At 41.9% G+C, this 17,150-nt stretch overlaps 1 protein-coding gene across 4 annotated transcripts in view; it reads left to right on the plus strand.

Annotated features, from left to right (window-relative positions):
- Nucleotides 1–17,150, plus strand: part of cabin1 (calcineurin binding protein 1) — a 39,131-nt gene that overhangs the window by 16,977 nt on the left and 5,004 nt on the right. For all 4 annotated transcript variants that reach the window (XM_044365912.1, XM_044365923.1, XM_044365932.1 and 1 more), the window contains 5 exons: nt 8,363–8,526; nt 8,638–8,734; nt 8,849–9,532; nt 12,433–12,507; nt 16,479–16,737. In XM_044365912.1, coding sequence (XP_044221847.1) covers nt 8,363–8,526; nt 8,638–8,734; nt 8,849–9,532; nt 12,433–12,507; nt 16,479–16,737 — 1,279 coding nt within the window. The remainder of the gene's footprint in view (nt 1–8,362; nt 8,527–8,637; nt 8,735–8,848; nt 9,533–12,432; nt 12,508–16,478; nt 16,738–17,150) is intronic.

Raw genomic sequence — 17,150 nt, forward strand, 5'->3', positions numbered from 1 at the left:
ACTTTTTCCTTTTGCAAACATACAAAATATCACTTTCACATGCACACAGGAAGCACTGTTGTCAAAATAATGTCCCTGACTATAAAATACTGATATATGTGTGTTGTCTTGAACCGGTTAAATTCCACAACTCCTCTCAGCTAGAGGCTGTAGAGGCTCAGTTTTAAAGCTAGAGTGAAGATTCTGGTATCGTATGAAACTAAATGACGTAAGGCATCCATTGGTACAATGTAATGCGCTTTCTGTTCAAGGCTAAATAATGCTCCAAAGTTAGGCTAAATTTTGGCATGGGAGAAACTTGTATTTTCAAAGGGACCTCCGTTGACCTCTCACCTCAAGATATCTGAATTAAAATAGGTTCAATGGGTGCCCATGAGGCTCCCCTTTACAGACATGCCCACTTTATTCTAATCCCATGCAGTTTCTTGCATGCAGTATAAATGTGTTATTTTGGCCTATTCTAAAAATGGTGTATTTGAATATTTCTGCATACTGTGGTCCATAAACAGTCTTGGAATTGCATAAATTTACTGCAAAGCCGAGACTCTTGTGGTTTCATTGAGCCCAGTTGTATTCATGTGTGATGATGTTAGTCCCCTTAGTAGCCATTTCACTGTAATGAGACCATTTTTTTGAAACTTGACCTCATTGTATAAAATGACCTATTGTGACCCTTTCCTTACAACCACAAACTAGAGGCAGAGGACATTCATAGGATGTGTGGCTTTTCGAGGTATATGGACAATAAGGGGGTTTCTGAGCAATTGCCAGAGTGCTTGCCACACAATCACTGAAAAATGCAATTCTTACAAAAATTTCCAAATGTCAAAAGTTTTTGATACCAAATCACAGCATGAATTTTTCTATGGTGCCCCGCAAGGTCTTGTTGTCTTAATGTGGTATTTTGGAGGAATTTTTGACCATTATTATCAATTCTTGAGAGGTCAAAAATGGTTCAATTTTGCACCCAATCTGTGTAACAAATGGTATCAACTCAAAAATTGCGTTAACAACTCATGACAACAGCAACATTATTGAGCATGGGAATGGCCATCATATACTTCCATCATAATGTTGGAAGCCCTTATACACTCTAAACTTTCAAAATTTGAATAAGCACCTAACCAAAACAGTGTTTATTACAGATTTATGACTAGAAAAACTTGACACACAGTGCTGAGCTGTGTCTCAAACTGTGTCCCAGCTTTCAGATGATGTATACCACTTTTATGTGACCCGCTATCTCCACCTAAAGATCCCCTGCCCCCCCCCCCCCCACCCACCCACCCCCCTAAAAAAGACAAAAATGGGTCTATGGTAGGGAGGAGGGGAGTTATATATCATCATCATTATACATAAGTGCGTGGTTGCAGTACCTGTAGAACACTGAGGTGTGTCATCACATTTGTGACTAATGATCTGCCTGCGTGTTTGCTGTGAGTGAATGACTGGCATACTACAGTTAGGTTTACCCTTTTCACATGTATTACTCACATAATTCAATTCGATGCACAAAAAGCAGCCCTAAATATGGATCACTAGATACAAGTGCTGCTATGAATGGAATCATATAGTGGTAGATTGTTGAATTATCTCCCTCTTGAAATTACTCTGTTGAGTTCCTGTGGAGGAGATTACTGTCTTGATGTGACATCTGTTCTGCATGTCAGTTTATTTACCTCTTTTTACTCAAGGTGGTTATTACTGTATGTCTTTTCGGTGTGTGGAGAAATTGGCTTCCTTTTTGATTGGTTTCTTGTGTGATTCGTCAAAGCCTAAATGTTCTCACTTTTCTCACAGAGCAGATAATACAAGCAGAATATCACTTTAAGTCAGCATGTCATTTCATTCAGTGGTCAGGGCATGTTTTGGCAGTGCACATTATTTTGGACATAGTTGTGTAGGCTGACTCCAGAAGGCTTCTGGTAACAGACTGTAGAAGCGATGTGGGCCAGGTCTGAGCTGAGGGAGAGCTCTGCCGCGCTCTGGCTCCCACTGGGTTCTCACTGAGCCCCTTCTGGAAGCAAACCTGCCACTCTGGCATACCAACTGTTGGAGCTTTACTGTTCCCTTCAAACCAAACCCCTTTTCTCTAGTGGAGGACAATGCAAACCTTTCTAAATATTAATCAAACACGCCTGTTTGCCTTGAGTCTATGAGTTCATGGCAGTTATTACATTAACAATTAAGTTGCTCTAACACTTTGTATAGTCTACATTTTCAACCTTTCATTTTGTCAACTTCTTGAGACCAACAGGGGATACCATCTTTTTAAAAGTAGTTGTTGATGGATTAAAAAAGCATTAATTGTTCAGAACAGTTTTTGCCAGGCAGAAGTGGCTTTGAACCAAAACTCTGGAGAAACTAGCTTATCTAACCTTTATTCTTTAGGTAAGTCAATCTCAACTGACAGCCGACCTCTGCATTTGAACCTGATTAATCACTCACTGCCAGTGTTTGATAAATATATTGTATGTGTTCGAGTCATCTATTCAGTGACACAAAGACCAAGTGAGTGCATGAGAACTGTCTCAAATTCACACACTGTGATCATATCAAACATATGATCTCCTTGATCTCAAGGAGACTTGACTGTCCACTGAGCACGCACCACATTGAGCCCGTGGGTGCATACGGAGTTCCCTAATGTAGGTCATGATGCCCCACTTTCTCCTTGCCTTGGCTGGGTTACATTAACTGAGCCTGCATAAAGTAACCCATATACTGCCATTTAGAAATGATCCAGATAAGGTTGTTGCATAATTTATCGTTGTAGTTGTCAACACTAGTGACTTTAGGAAGGCCAGTACACTCTTAAACCAGTAATAAAGTAATCGTAAAATCATAATGACTGAGTAAGTCTAGGTTCATATTTCCTGAGTCACAAGGGTGGGGTGAATCATTTATACCACATTACATCATGGTACAATCTATGATACATTATTGATACACTGGCATCAATATTGTGATATTGAGGGAGTTTCCTTCTTTTACTGCAGACATTTGAACTCTGAACTCTTCTGCTTTGCCACTTTATGACCATTTGTTTTAATTATGGTGTGTGTGTGTTCATGTTCCGGTGTGCATGTTAAGATGGCTCAGACTCTCCCTACTCTACTTACTGCTTCATCTCAGCTGCTTGTATTGAAGCTCTCCATGATGCCTTTGATAAATCTGGTATATATCTGTTTTTTCAGGGGTATATCTTCCTCTTAAAGGTGTAATATGTAGCTTTCCCACATTAAAATGGCTAAAAACAACTAACACATATGTTATATATTTTGTTGAGTTGTGTACTTACATTATCCCAATTGTTTCCAACAATTTTCAAACCCAGAGAAATCCGTAATTTTAATTAAGGTAACAGTCCGTTTCATTTGGTCACCTCTCAGTGGTGTCGTATCCTCTTTACTCCCTCTACCAAAGAGTTTAGGCACACAAGATGATGGTGATCTTGTGCACATGTGTTGGTGTTGTGGTTGACCACCAGAATTGACTTTTTATCCAGTTTTAAGTGACATTTTTACAATAAACTTTTTAGATGTTGGTTGTTTCTGATCTTTTAACCAGATGTATATACACAGAAACTAATAATAAGGAACTTTGAAGGCAGTGTTGATTAGCTGAGCATCTGTTCTGAGGTTTAGAGGTTCCTGGTGGCTGTAGGAGATTTTAGCATCACCTAAACTTGTAAATAAAAACTAGCATAATAAAAACAAAATAATAAAGAAAACATAGCATTGTGCTGGGAGCTGCAAGAGAAGCTGCGGAGGCTGACTGAGAGAAACTGTACAGCAATGATGGATTGTTTAACAATTCCCATGATCCCACGCTACTTCACGACATCATCCTTGAATGAGAGATCCCTAGTGGCAGAAAATTACACATTGCGAGTCTAAGTTACACAGATATTGCGATGTGTCATAGTCTTGTAAACTCTTGCAAATTCCAGAATCATCTTGTGTTGTTATCATTGTGTCATCGTCGCAGGCAAATTTTTGTAACGGCGTTAGTGTCATACAGTTATTCCCAGCCCTTGTAACAGAATATAAAGGCTGAATCTCTAATGATATTGGTCATAATGCTGCTGTAATGCCAGGCCCTCTCTCTGCTCAGTAATCGTGAGGAGTCCCGGTGTGTTCTCTCAGGCACGGTGTTACCTCTACCCTCCTCCTCCCCGCCCAACACACCACACACTTGCTTACATATTCTTCCACCCACTCACACACTCACTCTCTACAAAGCTCCAGAGAAAATGAATGTCCTCGTTGCTACATTTCAGACAAACGTAAATCCATCCTTGTTTTGAACTGATATAGTCTCTTTAGAACGAGCTGTCCTGTTAGATTTGACTGCTTGAATGGAACTTTGCTCATAGGTAGGCCTTGGTGTCTCGTTATATTAGGTTAGGACAGTCTTCTAGGGAGGAGTTACACTTGTATTACGTGCCTCGGTTTGATGTATGACTCAAACATTTGTGTGTTCAGCTGTGCAATGTGCTGTAGGTGGAGCTCCACTCAGGAGAACCTTTTTTTTTTTGTTGTGTTTTTTTTTTTTTTTTTTCTGAGGGGAGGAGTGTTGGCCCAATGAATACATTTGTAGAAGTTGATATTTTGATTTGCATGTTGGAGGGTTAACTCTGGCTGCCAGTATGTTTTCCATTGCCTTCCTCAGCCCTGTGGTCGGTTGAGCTTTCCTTTTTTCAACATTTTTTTTTTTTTCCCTCACTCACACAACAGGAATCAGGAAAAGCAAGGTGTGTTTGCTTAGTATGTTTATGGTGACCAGCAGGAGAGACACGACCAGAGTTGAAAGAGAGGAAAGGAAGAAGGTGAGGGCTGTTGCGCTCAGTGTGCACGCAGCACAATCTTGCCTTTTCAGGCAACACTGTTCTTCAGCCTGTGTTTTCTGTGGTTGATGGGGGCTTTACTTAATACAAGCCTGTTCTTTTTTTCTTCAAGTTTTTTTGTGTTATTCTTCTCTGTTGGTGTGCCATCGTCTTGATGCAACCCACTACATTGATGTGGTAGCACTCAGTTCATTTTTTCAGCCAGTTTATGTTCTCTTGTTCTTTTCCTGTTGCTCTGTCTTCAGGGTGATCACACTCTACCCCTCCCCCTGGCTCTTATTCGCTCTACTCATCTCCTCTCTCTGTTGCACTCGTTCTGTTTCCTCATTACTCTCTCTCTCTCTCTCACTCCTCTGTTTGTGTGTTTATTGTGTGGGTGTGCATTAATGGGCGGGAGTTTCTCTGCTTGCCTGTGATTGGCTGGTAAAGACCTACAAGGATTGGCTGTACGCTGTGTATAGTGCGAGTGAAAGGAAGGGAGGGGGTTTGGGGGTTGGGGGGGGGAACTCTAGCGGGCTGAGGTCAGGGGAGAGCGGAGATAGAGTGCGTGGGTGTTTTTGTTTTGAGATGGCAGGGTTTGAAAGCAGGAGAGGAACGAGTCAGCTTGTCTGTCAGTGGCATACTGAGCTTATAGGCCCTGACTCCAGCGCTGTTTCTCCTCTTACCAAGGCAGCTGCCATTCTCTCTTTCTTCTTCTATTCCTGTTCTGCTGTGTGCAGCTGTGCTTCCCTCTGTTCCTCTTCTGCAGCTCACGCTGCCCTAGCACCCAAATGCAGCCCACCCCTTGCTCTCTGAGCGTGAGCCTCTTTCAGGGTGGAGGCGCTGCCAGGGCTGCTGGTGCTGCTACCGCCAGCAGGAAACTGTCCAAAAGAATACTAACACAGGCACCGTGGAGTAGCTTTCTTTGGTGATGGTGAGTCGCTTCTCTCTTTCCCTCCAGACTTTTATAAAATCGAGCACAAGTTCTTCTTACTGTTTATAGAAGCAGAGTTCTCGTGTCATTTTGTGATAGTTGGTGCTATACTTAGAGTGAAGTCTGTTTTAATCAGGGGTACTCCTCTGGATTGGTACAGAACTGCAAGAGAAACTGCTTTTTAAATAGTCATCCTAAGGGTTCTTTAGTTCTGATTTCTGCATATCACATAGACTAATGTAGAAAGATATTAAATGACACCACCCACCTGCCAAATGCTCGTAGCAGTGGCAGGTAACCAGCCATCTTGGATTTTTTAAAAAGCTTTCATTCTAAAGTTGCACTTTGTCATAAATGTGATATTGTAGTTACTGGTAAACTGCAATAATGACTGCCGGTTGCTACAAGACACGTTAATGCTCACTTTGTTCAACTTTCCTGCACTTAGTAAGTTTTACCATGGATGATATTTTGGGCCTGAGCCCTTCCTGTCATTGATGGCATGTAGAGACATGTAGATGAAGTAGATAAGACAACAGGTATGGGGCTTCCCGCTAAAATGTTGTAATGTAACAGTCAGCATTTTGTTTTAGCTCAGGCTTTTACACAAGGATGTAGAGGCGCAATCATGTTGTAGTCACTGCTCTTCATCCTCTATTTTTGTCACGCTGCAACAATTAACCCTTTAAGTTGCTGTTTTGTAATACTTTTATGATGTTACGTCCACCGTCTAATTGCCCTCTTCATCCTCAAACAAAACAATCCATTTGAACCTGAAAACGGAAGAAAGGGGCAGATTCCATTTGTACCAAAGAAGCCTCTTGTCACATATTTATCCCTCGTTCATCCCTCGTTTGCTGTGCATCGTAATCTCTGTCAGATTCTCGCGTGATGTATTGGCCACATCTGTGCCAAAGCTGTTGCTCCAGATATCAAGCAGCGGTCATATTTTCTCTCAGAAAAAAAAAAAAAAGATGTTTAAATCATTTCAGTTAAAGTCTTACCAATCTGCTTTAGCTGTTGTGCTACAGCATAATCTGTGTAAAGCCATGGCTCTGCTTTCCCTAAACAGATTTGCCGTGGTTGGATGGGTCTCTGATGAAGAACAACTCTCTTCCATTAGAGATGTTTTTCTAAGTGAACGGAGCCCACCCCCTCATCATACTTGTCCCACTCCTGTTGGAGGCTTTTGGTAATCTGTGCATCGAAAGGTTAAAACCTTCCCAAGCCCTTGATTGCGTCATATAATAATAAATCTTCTCATTTTCACACAGGCGTCGGAGCCATATGCTTGTTCTTTAAAATGTTTTATTGACCACTGCCTCTAAATTTGGGTTATTACACCCATTGGAGTTAGACTCTGTAACATCATCATTAAATTGTTTAATAAATATTGTGAGCATCAGAGATTTAGTCCTAAATTATTGTCAAGAAATGTGATGAGGAACATGGGATGAATAAATTAAAGACATACTTGATGGAGGGGGGGGGCTATGAGTTACAGATGAGGTGTGGGTTTTCTGGGTTGAGTGCATGTCTTATTTTTGTTGGCACTTTATCAGTAGGCTGGAAGTCCGTCTTCAGGGATGTAATATATTTGATGGGTTTACTTTGCCTTTCTTTCCCCCTGCTTTGTTCCTCTCCAGAGGCTTGGAAAATGTCATCTGACAGTCTGTAGCAGTCTATTAGGAGCATCAGTCTCCCCAGTGCCTTCAGTAGCTGATAAAGCCATCTCATTTGTTTTGTTCCATCATGATATTGTCATCTTTGTTTTGTCTCACACACATTTTCGGGGGGCCAGAAGCAGCGCTCTGTGCCATGTGCTTTCTGACTGTACACAGCCTAGGCCACCATCTGCACTCGCATTGATAGCTTCAGAGTGCAGAACCTCGCGTGCTTCACCTGCGGAGAGGACATGTGCTCACTGAAAAGGTGGACTCGTCCATCAAAAAACACCTCATCACGACTTCTGCAAAGGAAGCCTGGGTTTGTTGGCAGCCAGTCTGCTGGTCTGTTGCATTGCGTGGACAAAACTGAGCACTAATGAGGCTTCCTATCATGTGTGCCCAGAGAGAAAGCTCCCCATCCCTCCCTCCCCTGCTCCTACATGGCCAGCCAGTCTGCAAAAAACTCTCCTGCAGCCTTTCCATCCCCTCATTAGGGCTTTCTTCTTTGAATGCCATGTTTTTAACTCACATTAATTTCCCTTGCTTTCTCCTCTGCTTTCTTTCCTGTTGAGTTTTTCCATGTCTCCTTGTTAATTGTTTCTGTGTGCCATACGCTCCACAAGCGTTTGAAAACCGGGAGTCGCAGCTGAGAGCAGCTTATAAAAATATAAACTTTCAGAAATCGAAAAATTAGTTGGTTTGTTGATGTCCATTAACACAACCAGTGACATGTAGGCATTTCCTCATAGACACCATTCAGCCTCCTTGCTGAGTTTTGAATAATGTTTTGAAATCCTGCTAAACTAAAAGTCCAGGCCACACCAACAGTGTCCATGCTATTTTGAAAACAATAATATTTTGTTTATTATTTGTAGCACAGTCATGCTTAACTGCTGATTCTGCTTCTTTTTTTATTCTCCTCTCCACCTCCAGGGCATCTGGCGTATTCCAGTAGATGAGATTGATCGCCCAGGAAGTTTTGCATCTCATATGAACCGATCCATTGTCCTCTTGCTGGAGGTGCTGTCTCAGCTTAAGGATCACGATACTCTGCTGAAAGTCTCTTTCATGCTGCAGAGAACCCCTGACCAGGGAAAGTAAGGACCAACTTCCTGTTGAACTGCTGTTTTTGTTATGGTTTATGTATTTGCTCCTTGACATCTCTCCTCCCTCTCTTTCTCCTTCTCTCTCTCTCTTCCTCCATCTAGGAAGTATTTACGGGATGTTGATCGCCAGGTTTTGGCCAAGAGAGCATTTTTCCTAAATGTAAAAGTCCTGGAGGACAATCTGAACAGTCTCACAGGGGTAAGGAAGCACAACTCACTGTACACACACACACTGAGAGCTGAGAGCCACTCAGAGTTTTAGACGTCTGGCATGCACCCACTTCATGTTTTGACAGGTTCTGTTCTCTTTCAGGTGTCTGAGCAGCTTCCCAAAGCGCCTGCGCCCTCCATGGGGGAGATGACCACAACAGACGCATCCAACAGGCCCGATTCAGAGGACAGCAAACATGCGCTTCCTAAGAAACCTGAGCTCACAGAGGGAGCGTGTGCAACTGACTCAGGGCCCAGGGAGGCCTCACAGGCTCAACTCACCCAGACCCCACCATCTACAGATAAAGGAAGTAAAGTTCTAGAGAGCTACCCTGGGAAGGTGGAGGCTGCTGGGAGCGAGGGGCACAGAACAGGGCCAGAGGAACCCATGGAGCTGGACACTAGCCACTGGAGGAGGCCCTCTACGACCACAGATTCTCAGGGCAACCAAACAGAAACTGAGACCTCCCTGAGTGTTGGGGAGCCCCAGCAGAAAGTGACTGACAGTTGCCGGACACCAGAGCTGTCTCTGGAAGAGCTAAGTATTAGTTCCAGGCAGCAGCAACTCCAAGCCTCAGCAACCAAGGTAGCTGTGGCAACCAGTGGGACTGATCAGGGGTTACTACGAAGGCCCAACAGAAAAAGAAAGCTTCTAGAGGATGTGGAGTCTGGAAAAACCCTTCTGCTTGATGCATACAGAGTGTGGCAGCAAGGCCAGAAAGTCATGACCTATGACCTGGGTCGCATTGAGAAGATCATGTCAGAGACGTATATGCTCATAAAACAGGTAAACCTCTTCACAATGTACCAAGCAAGATGTCTCTGCTGTGTACACACAGGCTCTGTTTGAATTTTTCATATTCTGCAAAGTCATACACGCTTTATATGAGCCCTCCCAAAATAAATTAGGCTTGGGAAACCCCTCGTCTAACTGAATTAGTAACAAAAACACCCACTGTAGAATAGGGACTTTCCCCTTTTTCTGTTTTCAAACAACGACAAATCCGGCTCATAAAGTGCGGTGTGCTTACCCAAATTCAACCCCTGTGACTTTGGTCTTGTTGCTGTTATTCTTCCTGAAACAGGTTGCTGATTCTAAATGTAGCCCTGTTGGGTATTTTTAAGAAGAAATTTGGATTTTTTTTTTTTAACATTACGTCAAGAGGATGAGGGGAACTGCTGTAGCTCACTCTTTGCAGCTAGTTTTTTAATTTGTTAAAATGCTGCATCTCATCACTGCATTCCTGCAATTTTAAAAGTGGCTAAAAGTGGCTCAGAGGTTGCATTTTTCAGGCGAGTGCTAAATCTAGTGTCCAAGTCAGCCAGCATACAAATCCTATTGAATGGTGAAACACTAATGTAATGGCTGTGGAACTGATGCCAAAAAAAATGAAAATTCACTGTGGCATAGTGCTGTCACTGAAGTAAAAGTCCAACTGAATCCTATTAAGATTATTGAAAAAATTTCAGGACTTTGGTCTGTTAAGTGTGTATATTTTGAGAATATGTAGTAATTTATGACTACTCATATTTCATATTAGAAGCTGGTAAGGTCCTGCTATCATATTATGTTAAATTCTTCAATGATTTTTAAGATTCTCTTCTAAGGATGTGTAAAAGTAGAAAGATGTGTCTCTCTTTCTCCACAGCAAAAGTGTTTGAGAGTTAGTCTAACTTAGTGCTTTCTCAGGCTTTAATGGTGTCATCGCAGAGCAGCCCACATCAGCTTATATAGCCATATTGAGCTGCAGATCAATGTTGGCACCAAAAGAAGTTGCCATGTCATTGGCTGTGTAATGCCAGAGAGCAGTAGCTGGAGTGGGAGGGCAGTAGAGGAGGAGAAAGAAGAAATCTGAGGCGATAAGCCAACTTCAGCAGCTTTTGTTCTTTTTTTAGGCACTAGGTTACAGCTAAGATTTTTTGCCTGTGTTCTTTAAGAGATGGCAAAGAGAGGGTTTTCTCAGACACACCCATAAGAGAGAGTAGCCAGAACCAGCAGTGACATGTTTCCTGTCACCAAATGAGTTATGTAATTAATATGTTTGGACGTTTTCCAGAAGCATCTTCTGATTGTGCACCTACTTGCACAAACTGCAGATGCTTTGTGGTTTTATGGTCTGCTGCATTGCACGGCTGCACATCGTCGTACATTAAACCTCTACCTTTTTCATTCGGCTTTATATTTTGTCAGTACGTCTGCATATTTCAGTCATTTATTTTGGCTCTCCTAAGGCGGTAAAAGTCAAAGACCCACTAAATTGTGTGTTCTAAACAGAAGGAGCATTTCCTATCATCAAAATATTTTCAACTTGACAAGTAATGCATAAAGGCTGCTCAGTTTTGCCAATAAAGAGCCTCAGCTATGCATTATCATGCTAGCAGCCCTTTCACATTTCACAGCCCTGAGCATCGCCTCAGAATGTGTTCAAATGACAGCTCTCGAACGCTATCAAACACTGTCTGGTAATGACAGTGTAGCTTTTCCTCCATCTCTGAAAAGCCATGTTGGTCCTCCAAACCCTCCCCAAGGCTTTTCCATCTGAGGCCTGATACAGCCAGCACCACTTATTCTCATGATAGAGAAAATCAAATGACGTTAAAAGGTTATTTAAATCCAAAATACAAAGATACAATTCAATATGCAGTGTCACATTGAGTAAATTGTTTCATTATAGAGAAATGTCAAATAGTAATCATGATGTGATACTCTTATGGCTGCATATCGGTACTCGATATCTTTTAAGGGATCAACGGAAATAACCCAATACAAAGTAGTATTGAAACTTCTCCAGTCAAATGATACCCGCATTTGATCCTTTTTGTACCCAGATCTAGAAGAAAATGAACATTTATATGGTTTTGCTCACAGCTATTGGTATCAGTATCATTTTTAGGGTACTGGTATTTGTACTGGTATTATTTTTATAATTATTTAAATACTTTATAATATAATTTTTTAAATGATACCCAGCCTTAGATACTGTGATACTCATCACTGACAGGCGTTTATGGTTTGACAAGGAAGGTTTGCAGCCAAGCTAGACGTGTTAGACAATTGAAAGTGGAGGGCTGTCCTCTGTGATACACCGGAGCTTGACTCAGTCCATTTTAAAAGTTGACACAAATTGAAAACTAGAATGAGGCTGCTATAAAAATCCCTCCCTCTGGGGGTCTCTGAACCACTGCGTACAACAGGCTGCTGGAGGGAACATAACAGCTGTGTGAACAAGATTACCGCTAAGTGTACGATGTTGTGCTGTAGCTAAGCTTGCCAACTCCCACACACCACACACACACCACACATCCACTAGCAGTTCTGGGCCTTAATGTGAGCCTCTCTTTACTGGCGCTATGATCAGTCAGCCATTTAGAGGATCTCGCAAGAAACCCTACTGGCTCTAATACAGAATCCGAAATTCTAATAATTTGTTTATTTTTTTTGTTTGTGCTATGTGCACACCTGGAGCACTCAAACTGTGCAAATGAATATTACAGACCTCAGAAATACTGTATATGTAAAACACTGAGCATCTATTTGCATTCAAGGATGAATTTACAGTAGTGCAAGTTGTAATAAATAGAAGAGAAAGAGAAAGTTACAACACTGTGGAATATGAACTGCAGCATGTGTAGATACAACGCGTTGCTCTGCCCTAATGTCCTTGTTCTCCTTGTTCTCTTGCTCAGGTTGATGAGGATGTAGCTCTGGACCAAGCTGTGAAGTTCTGCCAGATACAGTTGGCCACTTCTGCCCAAAGACAGGTAAAACAACTCTGCATGCTCATCTGCCATCTGACTGCTGCCTCTACAATTCTCCTCCCCTGTGTAGTCAAGCTCATAGTGAATTCATACAGACAGCTAAATGCACATCATGTCTATTCCAGTTTTGCTCACGTTCATGCCAAAAACTTCTTATCTACCCTGAAATGACTGCAGTGGTTTTGGATAGTAATGCTTCCATAATTTAAGGCTTTACTCAAAGGATGTTAATCACAGAGCAACCTTTTTTTTCCCACTAAACACTTCTCTTAAACAAATATGCAAAAAATATAGACATGTATTCAGTCATGAAATTAGCATACCAACATTATGTTTTTGATTGCCGTAGGTAAAGGTTTAACCAGACAATTTCTGATCATCTGCAACCATCTCAGCACTAAATTGACCCCCTCAGGATTAAAGTCTGGTCTCTTACATGGCAATTTACTAGCCAAGCTAAAATTATCCATCTGAAAGGTCCTGATGTAGTACACCCCACCCATCTGCCAATCCAAGTAGGTTAAATGCACATTCATTTGTCAGATATTAAGCTCAAAATATCCTTAAACAACAGATATTCTGTTATTGTATATGTGGAGAATTATCATACAGCATCTGTAGTCAAATATGCTAAACTATTGAGTAACTTGGTAATTCCCAGACTTATTCAAGTCTATCCTGCTCCAGCCTGCCAGTACTAAATATAGCCCAGAGTGTGGTGTGAACGCTTCATGTCGTCCCTTCAGCCTCACTTAGCAGTTGCCAAACTTGTCACCGGTTTCATTTGAGCGTCGGTATGCGTGTTGCTTATTTGCACATGCATGCTGTAAATGTGTGTGTGATTTTAACGGGAAATTACAGATACTGAATTCATTAAACAAGTATGTATAGTTGCATGAATAAAAAACTAAATGTTCTAAACTAAATGTTCATTTATAGTTTATTGAAGGAGCTAGTGCTCAACCAGCGATCACCACAGAGATCAGCAGCTTTGTCTTTACTACTCATATTCCTCATCCAATCATTAGTCGCTCTGCCTCATCCTGTGCCTGTGACTCCCCTTTCCTCTCATCCCTCCTCCTGCCCACACAGTCATCAAGGGTCTCTCTGCCCACATCCTGTTGTCACGGTGATATTCTCCGAACCTCAGGCTCATGAAAAGTAGCTGTGGGCAAAATGAATCTGTTTTTCTAGTTCAGTCATCATATCATGTTATTCTAATGCACGAGTCTTTTGTTATCTTTGTTCGTTTTGTGCGTTTATTCGTTTGTCTAATTTTCACACATAAACACACGACATAGAGATGAAGCACAAGAATGCATTTATACAGAGCTACAAGCCACTTTTCTCAAATGTGTGAAATCCTGGATTGAAACATGGAAGGAACTGGAACATTATTTTACTGAGCCAGCTATGTGGGCACTGTTGCTCATTTTCCAATCCCTGTGTACTTATATGTACATAGGTAAATATTTAAATGCACTTTCTAACTGTACTGTGATTTTACCCGCTGGTTTTTAAATTGGTGTATGATATATTAAATTGCATTTAATTTACATGCAATTATAATTTACCTTAAAATTAAATAAGCTTCAAGCAGATTTTCTTATGCTTCAGGAACTCCATACCAAAACAGATTCAAGAAGAAACTGCTTTACTGTTGACAAAACAATCCAAACAAATAATCTGCAGTGAAATTACATTTTTTTTAAAAAGTCTTGAGGGTGAAAATTGTCCACAAAAAGAAATTAAAATCAAATAAGCTGCAGTTGCAAAATGGCAACTTCAAACTCCTCAAAATAAAAACCTATTTAGATTTGAATAATTAAGATCATTTGTTTAATTTGTTTCTTAATTGGTGGCTAATAGATCTTTAAACATCACATATTTGGAGCTGACTAGTGTATATATTCACAGGGTATACACGGCATAATTGCTGACTCGTGAGATATTATGATAATTAGCTTGCATGCGGTGACTCTGTGTGTTCCCGTAAGCTCATGATACTAATAAGATAGTGTACTACTGCACACAGGCTTGTTCTGCAGTCTAACCTAACAGCTGGTCATGTGTAATTATTGTGCCACTTGCTCATGTCGTGGTTTGCGTTTGGTTGCACTCGTATGTAGTGTGAGTCAGAAATGTGAGTGGGCACCTCGGAGTTCTCAGCTCAGAGATATGAGAAATTCTTGCCTGTTTCTTATAGACTCGCATTCTTTCAAGCCCCCACAAGTGCAGTGTGAGATCTGCCCCTTTAGTGCTCAGCCGGAAAATCGGTTGTGTTGAGCTCTGGGTGTTGTTTCTTCCCTCAGTTTTATGCCTTATCAGGAAAGCATGTCACGGTTGGATGACATTTTCTCCTTATTGCTGTCACGTAATCAATGTCTGATATATGTAAATAATTTTCCTGGTTTTTGCTTCTCTCCTTGGGTAGATGGTGTAGCTTTTCAATGAGACTTTATGTTATCACTCCAGTGCCACTCCTTGTTTATCAGCAGGCTTTGAAGAATATTGAGGCTTCACTTATCAAAGAATATGGACATCTGCTTCATAAAGGAGCTCCAGTGACTGTCGGTCCCATTTGGGCAGGCAATTAAATTAAAATGTTTGGTTTGCCGGCCTTTCAATTGTGTTGGAAAGATGACCAAACCTGTACGCAACATCTAATCTGATTTAAAGCCCAATCTCGATAATTGCAAAGAACCATCTTTCAGTTCAGACTGTCAGACCTCAGTTTGGCTGCCAGCAGCCCACTTGCATCCCACACCGAACACCCGAGGAATCTGCGGGCTGGCTGCATGTTGTGTGCTGCAATTTTTTTCTCAGGTACTGTGTTTCTCTAATGCGCAGGGTTCAGCTGACTCGTTGGTGTCATTGTTGGCGATGTTTAATTCATGAGATATGAATCATCAGAGCTAGCCTCGGAGCTGGTGCGTGCTTGAGGCTGCTCTGTTGCTCTGTGTTGGGCTGAAGGATCTGTTGCTGTCTAAGGTTTTTGGAAGGCTACTCTGTTTGTTTGATTTTCCTGCACTCTGCAGTGTGAATCCCGTAGGGAGCTTGATCATACACAGCTCTGATTCAGAGCACAATTTGACTTCGACTCCCAGCAGAGAGCCTGAGAAAATAGTATGAGAGCTCTGTCATAGCCAAATTATCTTGTGCTAACATAATGTATCTGTCAGAGCCCTCTTGTCATGACAGTAGAGGCTCTCAATATTTCCTCAAGGCTTTGAAAGCTTAAAAAAGAAAAAATTACATTTAATAATCAAATGTGCCTCTGACATAGAAGCGCTCTGTGTGGCAAATATGAAGCCAAATCTACTTTTTTTGTGTATATAATGAATGCAGTACAATTCTGTGCAGACTTTCACCGGATATTAAATTCATTATTTCTTTGTACATATAACTGAAGAAGTGCACATCCAGGCTTAGAAAGGCTGTTTTTCTTCCAACTTTCCATCCATTTTAAAATGAAAACTAGAGAAGGTGTATTCATTTCTTTTAACTGCTCCTCTGTGTTGCCATGACAGCGGCTGTGGGAGCAGGGCGGCTGTTGTAACAGGTTGTTTGTGCAGCTCTTGTGTTTGTAAGTGGTCCTCTAAAGGACAACCAGGAAAGTGGCACAGAGGGATGGAGTGTGGTGTAGAGCTGTGCTCCTCGCCCGGCACTCAACACAGAGTCCAGCACACAAGTAAGTCTCTAAACCTGAGGGGACGCCATCGCAACTCTGTAAAGGATATTACTTCTTATGTGGAAGAGCCGAGACTAATAATGCAGATGTGTGTTGTTTTTAAAAGTGCAGTGGTATCGTCCGAGGCTCGTTCTGTTTGTTCAGCACAGAGTTTTTTCTCCAGGGAAGAGGAGGTACGGGGTCTCAGCAGTCCCCTTGAGCAAAGGAGTGTTAGCGCTGCAGATGGATCTCCAAGGTCAGTGACCCCTCCTCACCACTTCTGCTCTCCCTTTGTCTCCTACAGTCTGCCGGTGATGCTCCGACCACACCTAAGTACACCAAGGATCACCGAGACATCTTCTTCCCCGCCTCCCTGCCAACTCCGGTCTTGCTCAGCCACACCGCCTGCCACCCGCTGTCCACCCAGGACAGCCAAGCCAAAGTGGTGTACGAGCCCCTGAGCAAGTTGTCCAGACCTCAAACCTCAAGCTTCCACGATCAGCCACAGCACAGAAGAGCAGCTAACCACCCTGCTGCAGTTATGCCCTTCCTACCACACACAGGTACAGTGGCCTCCACCCAAACACATCTGACCACTAGATGGCTGTTTAGTGTTTTCCACAATGTAACGAACTTACATGTAAATAACAGTTATTGCACGCTCTGATGCCGGAAAGATTTTAGAAGTAAGATGTTCTGTTTGTTGAAATCGAGTTGTAAAAACTTTAGTCCACTTGACCAGCAGGGGTCGCCTGTGGGCTTCCACAGATCTGTTACATAACAGCAGACACTGGCCTGGTTATATTTTTGCCTTTTGGGTTTTGTCAGTCCCCCAAACAAGAGTTTTAGGAATCAGTGTCCTCCAGAATGTGACTTTATTTTCTGCCTGCATGAGCTTCTGGAGGGGTTTGGCATAATTATTGCTGATCCTCATAATGAATATTCCAGTGGATAAATTAGCTGTTTATCCCATGTT

Source organism: Thunnus albacares, chromosome 2 (genome assembly GCF_914725855.1).
Source record: "Thunnus albacares chromosome 2, fThuAlb1.1, whole genome shotgun sequence".
Taxonomy (NCBI): Eukaryota; Metazoa; Chordata; class Actinopteri; order Scombriformes; family Scombridae; genus Thunnus; species Thunnus albacares.